The 18,483-nt window shown below is 41.6% G+C and overlaps 1 protein-coding gene across 4 annotated transcripts in view; it reads right to left on the bottom strand.

The window, feature by feature from the left end:
• PCLO (piccolo presynaptic cytomatrix protein) overlaps positions 1 to 18,483 on the bottom strand; it is a 522,605-nt gene that overhangs the window by 74,780 nt on the left and 429,342 nt on the right. For 2 of the 4 annotated variants that reach the window (XM_042859416.2, XM_042859418.2), the window contains exons 16-18: positions 15,671 to 15,697; positions 11,068 to 11,161; positions 587 to 658 (exon numbers count right to left, since the gene is read on the bottom strand). In XM_042859416.2, coding sequence (XP_042715350.2) covers positions 587 to 658; positions 11,068 to 11,161; positions 15,671 to 15,697 — 193 coding nt within the window. The remainder of the gene's footprint in view (positions 1 to 586; positions 659 to 11,067; positions 11,162 to 15,670; positions 15,698 to 18,483) is intronic. The other 2 variants (XM_042859417.2, XM_065553640.1) reach the window with 1 other exon arrangement.

The following is an 18,483-nucleotide window of genomic DNA, read 5'->3' as shown; positions in this document are numbered from 1 at the left end:
GCTGACCTGGTGCAGTATTAGTTATTGAAACATTATGAATAAACTATACAAGATTGTGCTTTCAGTTACACCTGTGCAATGCTACTGACTTCGTTGCAATTCAATGTGCTTAAGTGCCTTGCGAAATCATGGCCTTCAGGCAGAAATTAGTCCTTGATTCATTGGCACTGCCACACTTCTCCCCACACTATAGAAAACTCCTCAGTCCTCACATCCCATGCTGAGATAAAAACAGACTCTATTTGTCAGAGTTGAGATCTCTCATCAAGTTACTTTTGAAACATTGAGCTAAATTAGTGCAACTATTCACCATAAACGTAAGTGCACAAAATTAGCCCTACTATGATATACCAAAAGACGGAAAATTTCAGTGCCCTTTTTAGGTGAAAGAAGTGAATCTCACACATTTATTATGAAGTTGGGCAGTAGTATAGTTATGGCCCAGAAGCTAAGCCTAAAGAAAAATGTTTCTGTGAGTCCCACACCCACCAAACAAACAATCTCTGATTATCAATGTGCATTTAATCAGGTATCTCCCAAGAGGCGGGAAGGGAGGTTGCTGGAAGAGAGGAAATTAGATACTCACTTCACCCAGAAAGTCATTGGAGGAGAATCTATCATAATCCCAGACAGTCACTTCCAGTGTTTTCTTCTTCAGCTACAGTTTAAATCAAAAGATGATTAATCCCAATTGCCATCATAAACCTCATGTCGCATCCATACAATAGCTTCTATTTGTTATTACTTGCCGGCATTCTTTTTCAATGTGACAGCCAGGCAATTTTTTTATCCACAAATCAACCTTGATCTCAGAAAATTAATTTTGGGCAAAGCTAGAGTTTGCTGTCAAGACGGATGGGCTTTTAGAAAGCGCTGCTGGGACTCTCAGAAGTTGTTTTTGAAAGCCTGACAGTGTGTCCACCACAAGGCCCATACTGCGACTTTTTAAATGTTGATAGTGACTACAGATCTCTACTCCTCCAGCTCTTCTGTTCCTCAGGTTGGGTGAATTGACTTGCCTGCAGCTGAGGTGAGTTGGAATGTGGATTTTAAATATTACTTTACAATGCCTCCCTCCTACAATGTGATCTGTGAAGCCAGGACCTCAGGGCTAGTCTACACTAGAAGCGCTACATCGATGAAGCGCTACGTCTGGTGAAGATGCTCTATGCTGATGGGAAAGAGCTCTCTTGTCGCCATAATAAATCCATGTCCTCAAGGGGCGTCAGCCATGTCGACAGGAGAAGCTCCCCTGCTGACATAGCGCTGTTCACATCAGCACTTAGGTCGGTGTAACTTATGTTGCTCAGGTGGGTGGTTTATTCAGACCCCTGAACGACATAAGTTATACCAAAGTAAGTGGTAGTGTAAACCTGGCCTCAGTGAAGTCAATTGGGTAGGTCCACCCATGCAGAACCAATTCCACTGTTATTATGTAAGAAGATATTAATGGCTGCTAGCAAACAGGTCTTTGACAGACTGTCACAGAGCCCTTTAAAGCTAATGGTTGTGCTAACCACCCTTCTTTCAGGCTAAATGGCTAGAACAAATAAGTTTCATTCATGAAGTGAGATAGCTGGAGACAATAGAAACTACTTCCCAAGGCAATAGGCCACATGGCCTGTTTAATCTGCGTGGTCTGAGAAGTTTCCCAGGACTGGTTGGAAACACATGGGCAAGGGGATTGATTGGCTGATTGCAGCAGCTGTGTGTGTTAGAGGGCGGAAGCTGCAGACAGTGAGAGAAACAGTCCTGAGGGTGGCCTTGAGGGGGACAGGGCTCCTTGGAGCACAGGACACTCAGGAAAGTCAAGCATGAAAATTGGGAGCAAGAAACTGACTCCTGTTTGTTTCTACTATGTTCAAGGAAACAGGACTTTGTGAACATACTTTGTCAACAAACAGGATTGCACCAAAGAAATATCTGACACATATTATCAATTTCTTCTCCTAACAGAAGCAACCCAGCAAGGTCTCAAATACTGGATAACCTTGGGCCAAAGGAGTAATAATGGGATGGAAGTCTTAATCAGCAGCACAAGCCATACCACTTCATGTACATGTTACACAGTATCCTCTCAAACGAGGCAGCATCCACCTCGTCAAAATTCCCCAGTGATGCTCAGTTGGATGCAGATATTCTTAATGATGTAGAAGACCTTCACATTAAACAGTGGATTTATTATTGTTGTTGTTACAAAATATCTTCTGGTCTCACTTAGTCTTAGTAAAATGAACAATTATGCAGTGCCAGTTTCTTTGAAAATTATGTTAAAATCAACTTATCCTAATTCCCCCCCCCCCCCCCCCCCCCCCCCGCAAAAGGAGATTTTAAAATATATTTGGGGGGGATACATAATGCACTTGCTAAATAGGGCAACAATAAAAATATGATTTGAAAGCAAAGATTTAAAAAGTGTTCTTAACTAAGTGAAATTCTGTTATCTCTCTTTTTTTATATCCTATCCACTCGGGCAATATAGAACACATTTTTATTGGAAATATCCTGTGAAAAATTAAACAGAAGTTTGAACAAGAGACTGTATAAAGTGGCAAGATAGCACGGAAAGCTTAGCACATCATTTGTGAATGCCCTTTACAAAATATAGGCAAAGATATTTAAACATTTAGAGAGATGTTCTAAAGAGTGCCTCTTCATTACAGGTTATGAATGTGCTGTACTGGGACACAAGGAAGGATAGATGGATCTAGGAGGGGAGAAAGTATGGATTTGATTGAATTTTTGTGTGGAACTGATACATATTTTATTGTGTGGGACGAGTATTTGACATGGAGAGCACTGCTGAGTGAGGCAAAATGTTTTTGAGGGAGCCCTTTATTAAAATGTTGGCAGCACATTAGTCTCTCTTCCTCCATCTCTTATCGTTTCTCTTAAGTCTAAATCTGAACAAAAAGGTTTCATTGTGTATTTAACCTGCATAATTTATGTTTGTGCCACTGAATAAGAATCACCCCCCATCCTTCAGATGGAGCTAGCTTATCCAGCGCAGACCAGGATTTCAAGCAACTGGTCCTATGCTGGAACCGCATTTTTCTATTAGCAAGATAATAAAACAGAGCTGGAAATGTATAGTACTCCACATTTCTTTGTAGAGTCTATTTTAATCCTCTTAACTTAATAAAGCTTTTATAACATACCAGGATAATGGAAAACCATAGGAGGAACTCTGCTAAGCAGGGTGCATGAGATAAGTTTCAAATATGAGTTGAGGGGAAGTATTTGTCTGAAGACGTATGTACCACAATTAAAAAGTCAAGAGCATTTTGTGGTTAGAGATTTTACAAGTAGCCCTTGTGTCTGATACTATCTGAGCAAAGTTAGGTGCTGTTTTACATAATCCAATTCTAGCTGCTGAAGCCAGTGATTCAAGGTCCCCTCAGGAAGTTAACGGATGATGTGATTGCAAATAGTTTTTCTAAACCTGAGTTGGTGTGTTTGTGTAGGTGGGGAGTGCACTTCTCAGGAAAAGAACAAGTGTTCCCAGGCAAAGGGACAGCTAGATGGCATGAACACGGTTTGATCAGGAAGCAACTTTGGCTAGGTGCCAGTCATGGTGAGACAAAGGCATTGCTGAGCCTGAATCAATTAGTGGGTGTTTCTTGTGTGGGAAGTTGCTAGATAGAAGTGAGCATTATGACAGATCATGTGACAATTTGGATGAAATCCTGAGCCCACTCAAGCTACTAATGGCAGTTTTACCATTGACTTAAGTGTGAACAGGATTTCATCCTTACTGTCCTTAGAAACAACAGTCTCTGCATAAACAGCTAATGTCTGCTATTTCCCCATATACTGCCTAGAATGTCAGACCCGCCCCCCTGCGTATGTGATTAATGTCTCCTCTAGTAACTGGCTCAGACCCAACTAACAGCTAACTACTATATTAATAGTTCACATGGCAGAGATCTCTGTTTGAAGGTCCGGAGATCACTGCCTGTGCGATATTGCTGATGATTGTGATATTTGTGTATGTGTAGCTATGGAACATACCACTGGAAATATTTTCTATATTCTCCCCTGGGAAAATTCACACAACTCACTGAATGGAGCAAGCAGAACATTTTTATGCAGTCCCTGAGTCCTACCCCAGATGTAGAGCCTTCTCTTATTACATTTCTTCAAATCAGTTTTGGAAGAGCATAGTATTAATTTATCCCAGGATGCCTGGTGCAGAATAATTAATACTGAATAATAATTTTATAATTATTTGGAGTTATTTAGTTTTATATTAATATTTTATGAGGTTTTTAAATGCATTGCCTTTTGCATTGTTATAAAGGACTTGGTACACAGGGGCAGGAAGGGAATGTGGATAAAATTTTCAAAAGAGCCTAAATGATTTAGGAACCTACATTGCATTTTCAAAAGTGACTAAGGCATTCAGGAACCTAAGTGGCTTTCAATGAGACTGAGGCTCAAAAGTGCCTACGTCACTTTTGAAAATTATCTTAGGTTCCTAAGTCACTTACATGTCTTTGAAAACTATATCCTTTCTAAATAAATCTATTATATATTAATTTCATTCAAGCAAGTGTAAGTGCTTTACAAACATTAAAGAACTGAGCCTCACAATATGCCCGTAATGTAAGAAAATATTGCTACCCACTTTATACTGATCAGAAAACTGTGGCAGCCATTGTTTTTTTGATTTGTCCAATGCCATGTAATGTGTCAGTGGCAAAGATAGGAATAAAACTCAGAACTTTTCATGCCAAATCCTCTGCTCTCATCTTCAACCTATTCAAAGAAAGGTGGCTTGCACTGAAAATACATAGCAGTGTTTGTAATATATGTCTAGAACCCCTCCCTAAATTGAAAATATCTCCACCATTCTCCCCTTCCAAAAATAAAAAATAAATACTCAGTTTTACTTATTTTTTCCATTTAACTGTCTAATTGGAACTTGCAACATTGCAAAATTAATCATCACAGTCTTGAAAAAGTCTGTTTCATTCAAAAGTCTTTCTCATAATTATTTTCAGTTTAGTTTCTGCTATGTTATGAAAGAGAAAATGAAAATGAAAAATTGTATAACCAGCCAATGTCTAGACAGTGACGTTAAAAGGTCTGTATTAGCAAACATTTAATAATACTTATTTGCTGTCAGCAGGCGAGCATGCCTTTGATCGTAGAATCAAACGGCCTTGAGCGGTCATCAAGTCCAATGCCCTGTGCTGAGGAAGGACCAAGTAAACGTAGACCATCCATCACAGGTGTTTGTACAACCTGTTCTTAAAACCCTCCAGTGATAGGAATTCAACTATCTCCCAAGAAAGCCTATTCCAGAATCTAACTACCCTTATAGTTAGAAAGCTTTTCCTAATATCTAAGTCTCCTTTGCCACAGATTAAGCCCATGACTTTTTGTCCTACCTTCAGTGGATATGGAGAACAATTGATTACTGTCCTTTTTATAACAGCCCTCAAAATATTTGAAGACTGTTATCAGCTCCCCCCCTCAGTCTTTTTTTCTCAAGACTAAATCTGCCCAGTTTTTTTTTAATCTTGCATCAGAGTTCAGGTTTCTAAACTTTTATTATTTTTGTTGCTCTCCTCTGGACTCTCTCCAATTTATCTTTCCTAATGTGTGGTGCCCAGAAGTGGACACATTACTCCAGCTGAGGCCCCATCAGTGCCGGATAGATCAGGACAATTACCTCCTGTTAATACACCCCAGAATGATATTAGCCTTGTTTGCAATTGCATCACTTTATTGACTCAATTCAATTTGTGATCCAGTATGATCCTCTGAAACTTTTCAGCAGTAACCTCGCCAATTATTCCCCATTTTGTAAGTTGTGCATTTGATTTTTCCTTCCTAAGTGCAGTACTTTGATCTTGTCTTTAATTAATTTCATCTTATGGATTTCAGACCAACTCTCCAAACTGATGGAGGAGAGGAAAATGCTTCTCTGAACGAATAATCCTTATCAAGCTTCTGAACCAACACTAGCAAGGAAACAATTGCTGACAGTATATGGCTTATTCAGAGGCTGATATAGCTTGAGTCGTCTGCTGATCAGAACATCTGTTTTGCAACCAGCATAGCTATTCTCCTAAACTCCTATTTATTGTCATTATCCAATTGTTGTGAAATTTCAGTCCATGCTGGCTATGCATCCAGACACTATGAACAGCGTGGCATGGGGACAATTCTCCAAGCTATAGTATATGTGTATTTATATGCGCATTTGCAGCCATCATATACTCTAGGAACAACTGGAATCACAAAAATCAGGAAAGATCCAGTGCTGGGAGAGAGTATGGTTCTATTTGCTATCTTGGCAAGCTATTTAACCTTGCTGCTCTGTGGAACTCTTGCTAATTCATGGAATGGCACCGAATTTTCCTAAGAGAAGAATCATCCACCTACACAACCATCTTATTCTCTCTAGCCAACAGATATATGCCAGGAGAGGTGTGAAAAGAAAAGTCCCTACCAAATAAAGACACTCTATGGCACACATTTCTCCCCTGGCAGAGTCGATGAAAGAACAAACAACATGTGACAGATGTTAGTCACATAATGTACTTCTCTTAATGTATTACTGGAAGGCACTCAGATACCAAGGTGATGAGTGTTGTATTAAAATAGAGCTGGGTGAATAACTGATTTTTTGGTTGGGTGGTATTTCTGAAAAATAAAAAAACAAAACGCAGTTTGGATCAAACAGAATCTGAATTTTTTGGTATTTTTGTTGAATCAAAAAATCCATTTCAGGTCTGTTCTAGACTGAGGATTTAAACCTGGGTCACTCATATTCCAGGTGAGTGCCTGAATCACTGGGCAAACAGTTGTAAATGGGAAGGATAACAGCACTAACACCATTTCTTCCTTCAACCATTTTGTGAATGGCCGAAACTATTCGTCAAATTTGCTAAAAGTTTGAATCAAACTGCATTTTTCCTTGAATAAACTATTCAGTCTGAAAATTTTGCCCAGAACCTCCATGGAACAGAACAGACTAGGATTAGTAGTGACAGTAGAAGCAAAGGTTCAAAACATTTTAAATCCTTTTTGGTCACATTTTAAATTCTTCTATCTTAGCCCAGTGGGCAGGTGTCTGTATTTCAGCCACTCTTAGCACAGGCCCTAGCTAACATCCTGAATGGCAAACTTTTGACTGTTACTTTGCCAATTAGGGCCTGTGGTGAGAGTGGCCGAGATACAGACAACTGCCTACTAGGCTCTGGCTGAGATCATCAGCTCATTTAAGATCACCAAATAAATGTTTGCTGTTCGGTCACTGCTAACTAGACCTGTGATATGTTCACAGCAGAACCTGAAACCAAACCATTTTAAACTTGAAAATCAGCCTGGATTTGGAAAGTTTGCTAAGATTTACAAACCTCTTTAGTGAACCTGGGAGGTTTAGGGGCTGTGTTGCAGGCATACCTTCATGGTGAAAACGGGCATTGGATTTGGCTGAATTTCACTTTGAACGTTTGGATTAGTTTGAAATGCTATGTGTGCAAACCCTCAAGATGTGACACCAAAACACAGCATTTACACAAACCCTGGAAGCCATAACAGCTGGATTTGAGTCCATGACTTTAGCAGTAAAAGACTCCATACCCCATTATTAATACTACCATTTGGTCAGGGGTATTTTTAGTAAAAGTCATAGACAGGTCCCAAAAATTCACGGCCTTGATCTGTCCATGACTTATACCAGGGATCGGCAACCTTTGGCATGCGGTCCATCAGGGAAATCCGCTGGCGGGCCGGGCCAGTTTGTTTACCTTCAGCGTCTGCAGGTTCGGCCGATCGCGGCTCCCACTGGCCGCGATTTGCCGTTCCAGGCCAATGGGGGCTGCGGGAAGCGGCGTGGGCCGAGGGATGTGCTGGCTGTGCTTCCCACAGCCCCCATTGGCCTAGAACGGTGAACCGTGGCCAACTGGAGCTGCGATCGGCCGAATCTGCGGACACTGCAGGTAAACAAACTGTCCCGGCCCGCCAGCAGATTTCCCTGATGGGCCGCGTGCCAAAGGTTGCCAATCTTTGACTTATACTAAAAATATCTGTGACTAAAACTTGTGGGGGAGTGTGGGGAGGGATGTTTGGGGGGGGCGCTGCTGGGGTAGGGGGTGGCGCCTGGGGCCGGAGGCACCCGGGGCCAGCAGCACCTGCTGCAGGGGGCCGCAGACTGGAGCTGCTCCAGCCAGCCACCCGGGGACCGCTGCCTGGGGCTGGAGACGGCGATTTTTCTGGCCGGCCACCCAGGGAGACTGCTGCCTCAGGCCACAGACTGTGGCTGCGCTGGTCACCCTGGGACTGCTGCCGGGGGCTGCCTGAGCAGTGGCTGGTGTGGCTGTCCCCAGGGCTACCTGAGCAGCTGTCCCTGGAGCCAGCTGCTCGGGCAGCACTGGGGTCAGCCACACTGGCACCTGCAGAAGTCACGGAGGTTGCGGAAAATCACGGAATCTGTGACTTCTGTGACCTCCATGACAGACATGGAGCCCTACCCATTTTTAATCCTGTGAGCCATGTTAGTCCCTTCTCCAGCCTTCTCAGTTTTGCTTCATTCAAAAACTAATCCACTAATCCACACTATCATCACTGAAAGAGAAGTATGAATAATTAAGTTTGAAATTGGGAGGCTAATTTTAAGGGCTTTGTGTCAGAATGAAGGACCACATCAAGGCAGCTGAAAAAATCTGGACATTCTGATGTAGCAAGCTTGGCATGCTGAAGGCATTTATAAACTACTGAGAGATTGGATGGCTGTGAAAAATTAAATCTGAAAGTGTTAAGAACTAAATGCTAAGAAATATAGGAACATTAGGGAAGTGCAACTAGATCCAGGTTCTGGAAACAAATAATCTGTCTAGGTCCATTATTCCATAATTCTTGGATTTAAACCAGGAGGGAGATTCTCGTTTTGTCAGAATTTTTTAAAAAGGACAAAACATCTCTTTCTCACACTCAGAACACTGGCATGCTAAAGGCTGCTACAACTGATTTCGGAACTCAAGATTAAATTTAGAAAACTAACAATAGTAAGCAGAAGAAAGCTTTTGAGAACATGAGCTACTGCCCTCCCACAGCTGTGACTGAAGCCTGTCTACCCTTGCAAAATAAAAACCCTAACATGTTCCTCTCAGCTGACTTAGCCCATCCTTAAGCCTCTCACTATTATGTTTGAAAACAGCAACATTCCATATGTATTTTATTTGAATATGGAAAATGATAGAACCCCTAGTACAAGCGAATCTGGACGACTGTAGGGAGCAAGACTTCTCGTTTCTACATCTTAGACATGCCCTATGTCTTGACTCACCCCCTCTAGTTAATTCAACATCACATTCGGAGTTGCCATGCCTGCAGCTGTGGCATTGCTGAAAGTGCTGGGATCTTGGAGGCAGCCTCACAGGCCTGGAAGCACCCCTAAAGCCTGAGTCTCAAGTTACAATCCTGAGACTGAGCAGGTGCATCTTAGACCTGCTAGACGCCATGCAGTCAGGAAGGAAGATACTCTGATGGTCATCAACTAACTAGGCTGTCTCAAAAGAAGACTGTGATGCCACCAGACCAGATGCCAACTAATGCCAAAGCCCTTAAGCCTGACAAATGCATAAGGGTAAACCAGTCAGTCTTACCTGTGTAGTATTGTTAAGATAGGTACTGGATTTATACCTATGTGTATAGTGTTTAGACTTTATGAAATGCCTGTAAATTGCTCCATGCATAATCTCACTTAAAACCATGCTATAAGGTAGTACTGAAGTGTTTGTTCTATAACTGTAAAATGTTTGTTTTGAAACTATGTAGCTCACCAAACAATAAAAAAGACTTAACCTAATGCAAAAAGCTGGATTCCTACGGAAGGTGCTATCTCCTGCCCATAAGTAAAGACTTTTGAATCCAAATGGGCCATTGTGAAACAAGGACTTTGTTGATTGCTTCCCCCACAGCCCTGAAGAGATTACGTGTCCAACCCCTCATTTTATCACTGGGATGCTGGGGAAAGGGAATAAAAATGCCTGTTAAGGAGAACTTATGATTCTTTTCCTGCTTGAACTCTGAGGGGTGAGACTTTCTAAGCATGTTTTGCCTGGGTTAGCCCTAAAGGATATACAGAGTCTGCTTACTACAGAAGTTTCTATTAGCTTTTGAAAGCTGACTGTAACTCATTTGTGTGTGTATGTTTACCTGCTTTACTTTTGTAAAGAACTCTCATTTCTTTTTCCTAGTTCCTAAACCTTTGGCTGGTTTTTTATGGGATTGGCTACAAGCACTGTCTTTGGTTTGAGATCTGAGTACAACTGGCCGGAGGTAAGTGACTGGTCCTTTGGGACGGGGACTAACCTGATTATTGTTGTGATTTTTGGTGTAAAGCAACCATCTATTATAAAGTCCAGCTTGCTCGGGTGGCAATTGGACTCTCTGTGACTCCATGGTAAGAGTGGTATAGTGCTTTAGGAGATCACACTTGTTAGTAGATTGGTGAAATCTAATTATAGAACATACAACCAGGTTGAGTTTTTCCCCTGCTTCTTGACAGTCTGCCGTGAGGTTGGCACTCAGGGTCATGAGCCACTCCAGACAGTGAGACAAAGACAACACCACTTGGTAAACAGCTTGTGCTTGCTGAACTTACTTATACTTTATCCCTGGAAAATACGCTAAGTATATTGTTTCTGCAGCACAGTAGTGTTGAGCTGGTGTGATTTTAAATGGTGTGTATGTGTGTATAGAACTAATAGAGGGATCAAGGGTATTTGCCTCCAAACCCCTTTTTAAATAGCTGGTAGTAGGTGCAATATGGTGAATTCCAAAGTTAAAAAAAATACTATTGGGAAGTATTTTTATGAGTTGAAGGGACAACTAAATCTCTGGCAGGGATGTTCAAACAGTAACTGTAGAAGGAGTAAACTCTATCAAAAGCAAAGAAATCATTCAAACCTCCCTTCAATTTGGTAGCAGGATTTCTCAGGGGGGTGAACTCCCTCCAACATCACCCCTGATTCCACAATGACAGTCACTGGCCATACAAATAATAGACAGAACAGAAAATCACAGTGGATAGTGCTAATAGTCACGCACCTGCTCCATGGAGATATTTTTATAAATGACCGTCTGATTCCACTCGGGATTCAAGCTTTTCTGCACGTATTTAGTCCTCCGCTTGTACTCAGCACTGAATTTGAACAAAGGAAGGGAACATTACATTAGTCCTCTTTTGTTTCCTTCCATTCATGTGCAGAATATATTTCATGGAAATAGAAAAAACCGCAACAACTCAGGGCTATAAGAATACAATGAGAGCCTACCTTCTTTAACAGCATTGCCCAAGTTGCTGTACCATGCTTTCATGATGCTGTCTTTAAAAACCTGACCTTCTGAGCCTTCTGAAAGCTCAGCCTGCTTACAAGAAAACTGTTCAACCTCCAGCATCAGGAAACACAAGCTTTTTTTTTTTTTAAACTGTAGTTATAAATACCTCCTGCCTCTTTAGAGCAGGGCTTTAATTACCACTGTAAATGATAATGTGTTTCTTTCCCAAAGAACATCTTTCTGTTAGCACATTTAGGTAGGCTTAATACATTTTATTTTTATTTTGTATTCTTTAATCACAGGAGTCTCATCTTATAGGAACATTAAATGAAAGCCATGGTACACTGATATACTGTTAATGATAGAAACACTAATTTCATATTGATCCTGTTCTCTGGCTTCGCCTCTAACTATAGTGAGACCAAGCATAAAAGTGCATCAAGCTTGTTTTTATCAATAGGCAAGTATAAGAGGTTTGGCTGAATTAGCTGCATTAAAAAGGAGCTGAAATATACTCAATTATACTCTGCATTTCCTGGATGCAGAGCAAGTAATGCACTCCCTTTCATACATTATGGATTCCTTGGGCACTACAAGCCCTGATGCTAGATCCACTTGTATACCAATTTTAATTTAATATAAAATTTTAATGGAAAAGATGTCATCGGGTTACCTAAGAAAATATCAAGAACTTCTAAGATTCTGAGAACCCAAATAGATTTAAAGTGCAGAACCTTTTTGATACAATGAGAGTTAACTGTTCTTTTATCTATATTTAAACATGGCCCTAATGTAAAGGAACAATCAAAGACTTGAAGATTGGTTTATTTTGATTATTCTTCTTTGTTTGTAAGACCACTCTGAAAGTGTAAAAGTAATATTTCCCAGTTGATTTGTCTCTGTTCTTTTGGCAAATACGATTTCCCCCCTCTGATATGGTTCTAATGGAGAAAAAAACAGTACAGATTGCCCCTTTTTGAGTACTTGCATAATTACAGCTTTGGACACAGTGGTCATAGTCTGATACTCTTACTCATGTCAAACAGTACATTATACTATACAAGTGGCCCCACTGAAATCAATTGTGCAAAAAGTTTTGGAAAAGTTCCTTCTAAAATTTTCCACAGAAAATACTTACCATTTTCTGACAGGCTCTACTCTGTTTTCTCATATCTGTTTTTCTATATACGTATTTTTCAGAAAGGCCCAAAGGCCCACATTCTCCTCTCTCACACACCATATTATATACAGTCATTGAGGAACATACAGCATATCTGAGGTCTACTCCATAATAATGAGGCATTTGTGATCACAGTGACAGTGATATGAAATCCCTCTCCTGCCTCTTTTCCTCATACACTCAGTTCTGAGGGACACTTTATAAAGACGGTGACTTGCAGCTCTTCTGCATCCCACACCTAGCCCATTCCACACAGCCCCATTAATTTTCTTTCAAAACATGATGTTCTGCTGTCCTTTGATTTACTAAAAAATGTGTAGGGCATTCTGGTTTGTAAAGCAGAGTATCTTCCCACTTCCACTTAAGAGAGGAAAGCAGAACGTGACCATAATGCAATTGGGTCTGACAACCTCAGAGTGTAATGATATCTGTTAAAAAAGGAGCTCTTTCTCTTTTTATTTTTTTCATGTATCAGTAAGAAAGATATGGATGGGATTTCAGGGGGAATGAGTGCATGTTAAAAAGTAATTCACCCTACAGTCTTATTACTCTGCATTCTTTACAAAGAAGGCAAAAACAACCACCACCACAACCACCACCAAACCGTAAGCCTCTCTGGGAAGCAGAAAGGCTATGATGACTGATCCTATTTCATGATCCACTTAAATATTTATGCCTGTTCAGAAAACCAGACAAACTCAGTGGCATGTTCCCCCATTCCCTTGCTCCCAAGCCCCTCCCTTGGCCTTTCTGAAGCTGTATCTGCACATCTGGAGATGGGGTAAGCTGAGAAGGGGCAGGACTGGGGAGAACCTCTCTCTGTCCTCACACTACTCCTCAGCTGAGTATCTTTTGCTGGTCACCTAATGCCAACTTGTCAAAATTAACTTGTCCAGACTCCCCTTTCACTAGCCTCTGTTTGTCAGAAGCTGGGAATGAGCGACAGGGGATGGATCACATGGTGATTACCTGTTCTGTTCATTCCCTCTGGGGCATCTGGTACTGGCCCACTGTTGGAAGACAGGATACTGCACTAGATGGACCTTTGGTCTAACCCAGTAGGGCCATTCTTATGTTCTTATGGAATCCATTTCCCTCCTATCTGGCGGGGGGAGGGAAGGGGGTGACAGGGACAGTGGGGAACATAGGAGCTTGAAGACAGTTCAGAGGCACTGGAACTTGGTCTGGATGACTCTAGTACTCAGGGGATCTACTGGTTTTAGGGGAAGGATTTCTTGGTTTTTGAAAGTGGGTAGGGGATTGAACTCCCTGCCCCTCACTCCTTGATACCACTGTAAATCAGGAGTAATTCCCGTGAAGTCCATGCAGTTACTCCAGTGTGAGCCTTAGGGGTGGACAACATGGGTGACTGCCCAGGCCGATGGTTGGGGGTGGGGGGAGCACCATCTGAGTGCTGCAAGCTGGTGGGCCTGGACTGTGGAGCGGGATGGGGTGGGTGGGCAAATCTGGGGCTGGAGCCACTGGAAAGCCAGCCGGGGGGCAGGTGATGCCACCTGGAGCTGCCAGCCTGGCGGGGAGGCACAGGCAACAGGGTTTGCCCATGCAGAGCCAGTGGGCCAGCCCCTGGTCTCCCCTTCCCGTGGGCTCAGTGGTCAGGATGTGTATAGCTGGGGAAGGCTCCAGGCTCATAAGTTCCCTCTCTGTGCAGCCCAGCCTGGACAGCCAGAGAGCAGTGGCTGTTGGCCAAGCACCCATGGCAGCGGCTCTGCCTTCAGAGCTGGGCACCTGGCCACCAGCTGCTGCTCTCCGGCCATCCAGGCCAGGCTGCACAGAGAGGGAATTGCTGAGCTGCCCAACCAGTGCTTAATTTGTGCCCAGGCTTACTGGGGCTGAGCGCCGGTACCTCTCTCACTATAAATTAAGCACTGGGGGGGAGGCAGTGGGGCCTGGGCGCAATGAGGGTGGGGAGCCTGGAGACCCCGTGTGGGGGGGCAGGGGTAATAAGGGGAGCCGGTGGGGGCCGGGGGTCACGGGTGGGTGCCTGTGCCAGGGGCGCCAAAATATAAGTTCATCCAGGGAATCGTTTTCCCTAAGGCTGACCCTGAGTTACTCCAATTTTATATCTGTGAGAGCAGAATCCGGCCTGAAGTGCTATTGCAAAAGGGACTGAGTCTGTTGCACAGAAATAGATTAAAAAACAACAACAACAACAACACTGACTAAATCTAGAAAAGCCACACAAAGCAGAATGCCACTTGAAGGACTGTACAATTTTAAAAAGAAAGACCTGGCAAATATGTTGGATCTGTCCCACTAGATTCCCACTTTTCCCTTTGCCTGTGATTAACAGATGGTGATGTTTTGATACAACACCTTCATTAAAACTAGTCTACTCCCAACCGAGCTTATACTTCAGACTCATAGGACATGCCATATGTGGAAAGAGCACAAACAGAGTCTCTTCCTTTTCTTTATCATTTCTCTGGATTTCCCCTTTTACACCCTGCTGCTATATGCAGTAACACAATACATTACTTATAGAATAAAGAAAGTATTATACAACTCTTACATGTAAAAATTAACATCTGAATACATGAATTATATAATTATATTCATTATGAAATAACAGTGATTTTAGGCAGAGCAGAATTTATTCATTAAAAAGCCATCTATTGGCCTGCTTAAATTTTCCTCTTTAAGTAAATGTGAGGCTAGAGGGCTGAATTGTATCTGGTGGTACTCTGGGTTGGAGCTGGTCAGAAATTTTTAGTCAAAACAAGGGTTTTTTTGGACAAATACGCCATTTTCCTCTGAATTGACAGGTCACTTCCAAATAATGCCAGCATCTCTGATTGTTTCTCAGCAGGAACCTCTGCTGAAAATTATGTGACAAGTTCACAGTTAATCACAAGCCTCAAGAGTAAAGACCAATTTACGCAGTACTTGATTGAACAAAATTCCCATTCACTTCATTGGAAGTTTTACATAATTAAGGACTATGGAGTTCGATCCTAAAACGTTACTGCATCAGGAACCACAACAATTTTTCCCCCCAATTTCTTTCCCTCCTGGAAATCAGCTTCATTAGACAGTGAACAGCAAAGCCAGTCTTGGTTCCTGGATTTATAGGTCAACAGAACTCAAGGAAAATCTAAAGGTACATGCATAAGATAATCACAGCTTGATGCACACATGCTTCAAAGAATAAAATTGAAAGATAAGTCACTCTACCTTGCATTCTGGACAACCATGACTTGTCTGCATGGACCCAGTGAGGAGACAGTGTAATAAAAAGAGATGGGAAAGTAGAGGAAGCAGCATGAGAGAAAATGGGAATAGACAGAAACGAAAAAGAGAACATGTAAATAATAAATGAGCAATTTCTAGTTTCAGAATCACAGGAAACAGACATTAACAAGAATACAAATTTTGATGTGGATTGAACTAGATCAAAGGAAAGACACGTATCAGCAATCAGTGAATGCATTTGTATTCAGATAAAAGTAATCAACTTACTGAGCATCTCTCCACTTTAATTGTCAGTGGTATGTACAAAGAATCCCCAAAGCAATGTGTCCCATTGTGAATGATAACATTAATCATAGTTTGAACTAGAAATGGGCCCAAACCAGAACAGAAATTTAAATGCCCCAGAACTTTGTCACCATTTGGATATGGATTTGAATTCAGGTCAGAACTTTGTAGCTTGAACCTATGTCTATCTTAAAGTCTTATTTTTACAAAATCAGGGCCATCACTCCCCTCCCCCTTCTACCTTCACCCACACACAACATCTCATATGACAATAGGTACAAGTAATTAAAACTCAGTTTTTACATAAAATGGAACTGCAGATGTCACAATACGTAAGGACTTACTATGTATCCATCATAAATTGTCTTTTTTAGCCATTTTGGACCTACTGATTTCAATGGGAGTTTCATGGCCAATTTCTCTGGGAGCAAGATTGAGCCCTTTATAGCCTGAATCAGCCATGATTTCAATGGCACAATTCATGTGCTTTTAGCTATACATGTGGTTAAGTACCTGGCTGAATTGGGACCATAGTTCAGAAATTCATCCTAAGCTGAACATTTGGGTAATAAGTGTGAAATTTTCAAAACAGCCTCATTAGCTACACTGACCAAAATTGCCGGCAAATCCATTTGTAGGTGCAAAACAAATATTTGTCTGCACAATTCAGCATATTTGCACATATTTACATAGTTTGCTTCCATGAAGGCATTCTGGAGTTTAGTGGTTTATTATTATATATATTATATATTATATATTATATATATTATATTATATGGTTGCAATTAGAGAGGCAATTTGAAAACTTGACCACAAAGATCTCGTTCCATGATCACATTTTATATATATATAAAAATTATAGGAGGCCAAAACCAAAGGGAAAGTACTCATTTCAGAGGCATCATGCTACTATGGCATAGCTCAAAAATAGGTTCACTTTTAAAGTGCAGGCCAATATTCCATCATATGGACTAATGCCGATGGGTATTGTGCAAAGAAAATATATATTTTTAAAATATATATAAATAAATGTAATGGTTATATGAGTTACTTGTTCATCTGTATAAATGTTTGCAAGTTTGAGTCATTGAAATGAATGGGACTGCTCATGGGCATAGCTTACATGTGTGAAGCTAACTCCGTCCATATGTGCTTGCAGAGCTGGGGCCTATTAAAGTCCATCTGTCCATTAACGTCTATATGGATTATTTTAACATAGGCAAGTAAAAGTTTGCAGAATTGGGCCATCAATCCGTACCTACGGATTGCTTGAGACAGCAGATTGATAGCCTGAATGACGGTCACAGATCCTCTGGAGTGATTGCCATCAATTATGTCCAAGAGAATTTAAGTTCTTAAAGTAATGTATTATGTGGTTGCCAAATCTGTGCAGTACGTCACATTCTAAGACTCTTAAGGAACTACTGGTTTAAAATACTAGTGCACACACTCAAGAGCTGACTGTGGTGCTGCTTTGCTGGAAAAAGTCATTTATATAAAATAGTTAATTTTAAAATGTAATTTACAAGCAGCTGGAAGGCATGAACCCACTTGATGGGACAATGGCCGATCAAGGTTTGATTCAAAAAATAAACCTAGCTATACCAAAGGAACATAACGCCTCTGAAACGAATATTCTCCAACAGCTTTTGCCTCTTCTAAGTACAAAGGTCAGACATATGTTTTTAACTAATGTGCTCAAGGCCTAAGACTCTGTTAGGGCCAATGGGATTATTCACATGCATGACAGTTTACAGGATTGTATGAAAGATTACAGGTCTCAAACCCGGGCCTGTGAGTTGTAAGACATTGGCAGCTCACCTGAACCAGTTGAGAAGAGGGTTAGTGAAGAAATAGCTCACCTAGGACCCCACCCACAAAACTCCTGATTGGGGGAGATGTCTAGCCTTACTGATTGGCTGGGATGCACTACATAAACTAGAAAGAGGCACAGGAAGGTGTCTGAGCAGCTAGGTGAATCCTTGATTGACTGTTACTACATACCCTGCCTGCTTGCGTGACTCCTGAGCTCTCCCTTCTCATTCATTCATGCTCTCGTTAATCAGACCCCCATCTGTTCCCAGTTCCTGTTTTCCTGCCTTGCTCCAGGTCTGTGATCCTATGCCCTAATGCTGACTCCAGCTTGGATTTCTGCCTTGACTCCTGTCTCTGACCATTGGCTTGGCACCAGACTCTGGCACTGACCTTTGGCTTGGAACCAAACTCTGGTTCTGATCTTTGGCTCAGAACCTCATTCTGACTCTGGCTTTGGTTCCAGGCTCCTGACTCTAATCATTAGATTGATTGCTCACACCCAGGTCCCTGCAGATTGTGCCACTGCAAAATAAGGCCCTGTTCCTGCAAGTTCATATGCATGTGTTTAAATTTATGCAGTTCCACTATTTAAGTCAGTGGGACTGCTTATTATGCACATGTGTAACTGCTTGCAAGATCAGGACCTAAAACCGAAGTTATTATAGTCTATCAGGCAGCAGTATGCATTTGAAAGG

This window comes from Chrysemys picta, chromosome 1, assembly GCF_011386835.1.
Source record: "Chrysemys picta bellii isolate R12L10 chromosome 1, ASM1138683v2, whole genome shotgun sequence".
Classification (NCBI taxonomy): domain Eukaryota; kingdom Metazoa; phylum Chordata; order Testudines; family Emydidae; genus Chrysemys; species Chrysemys picta.
This window is presented reverse-complemented; position numbering and strand designations above follow the sequence as displayed.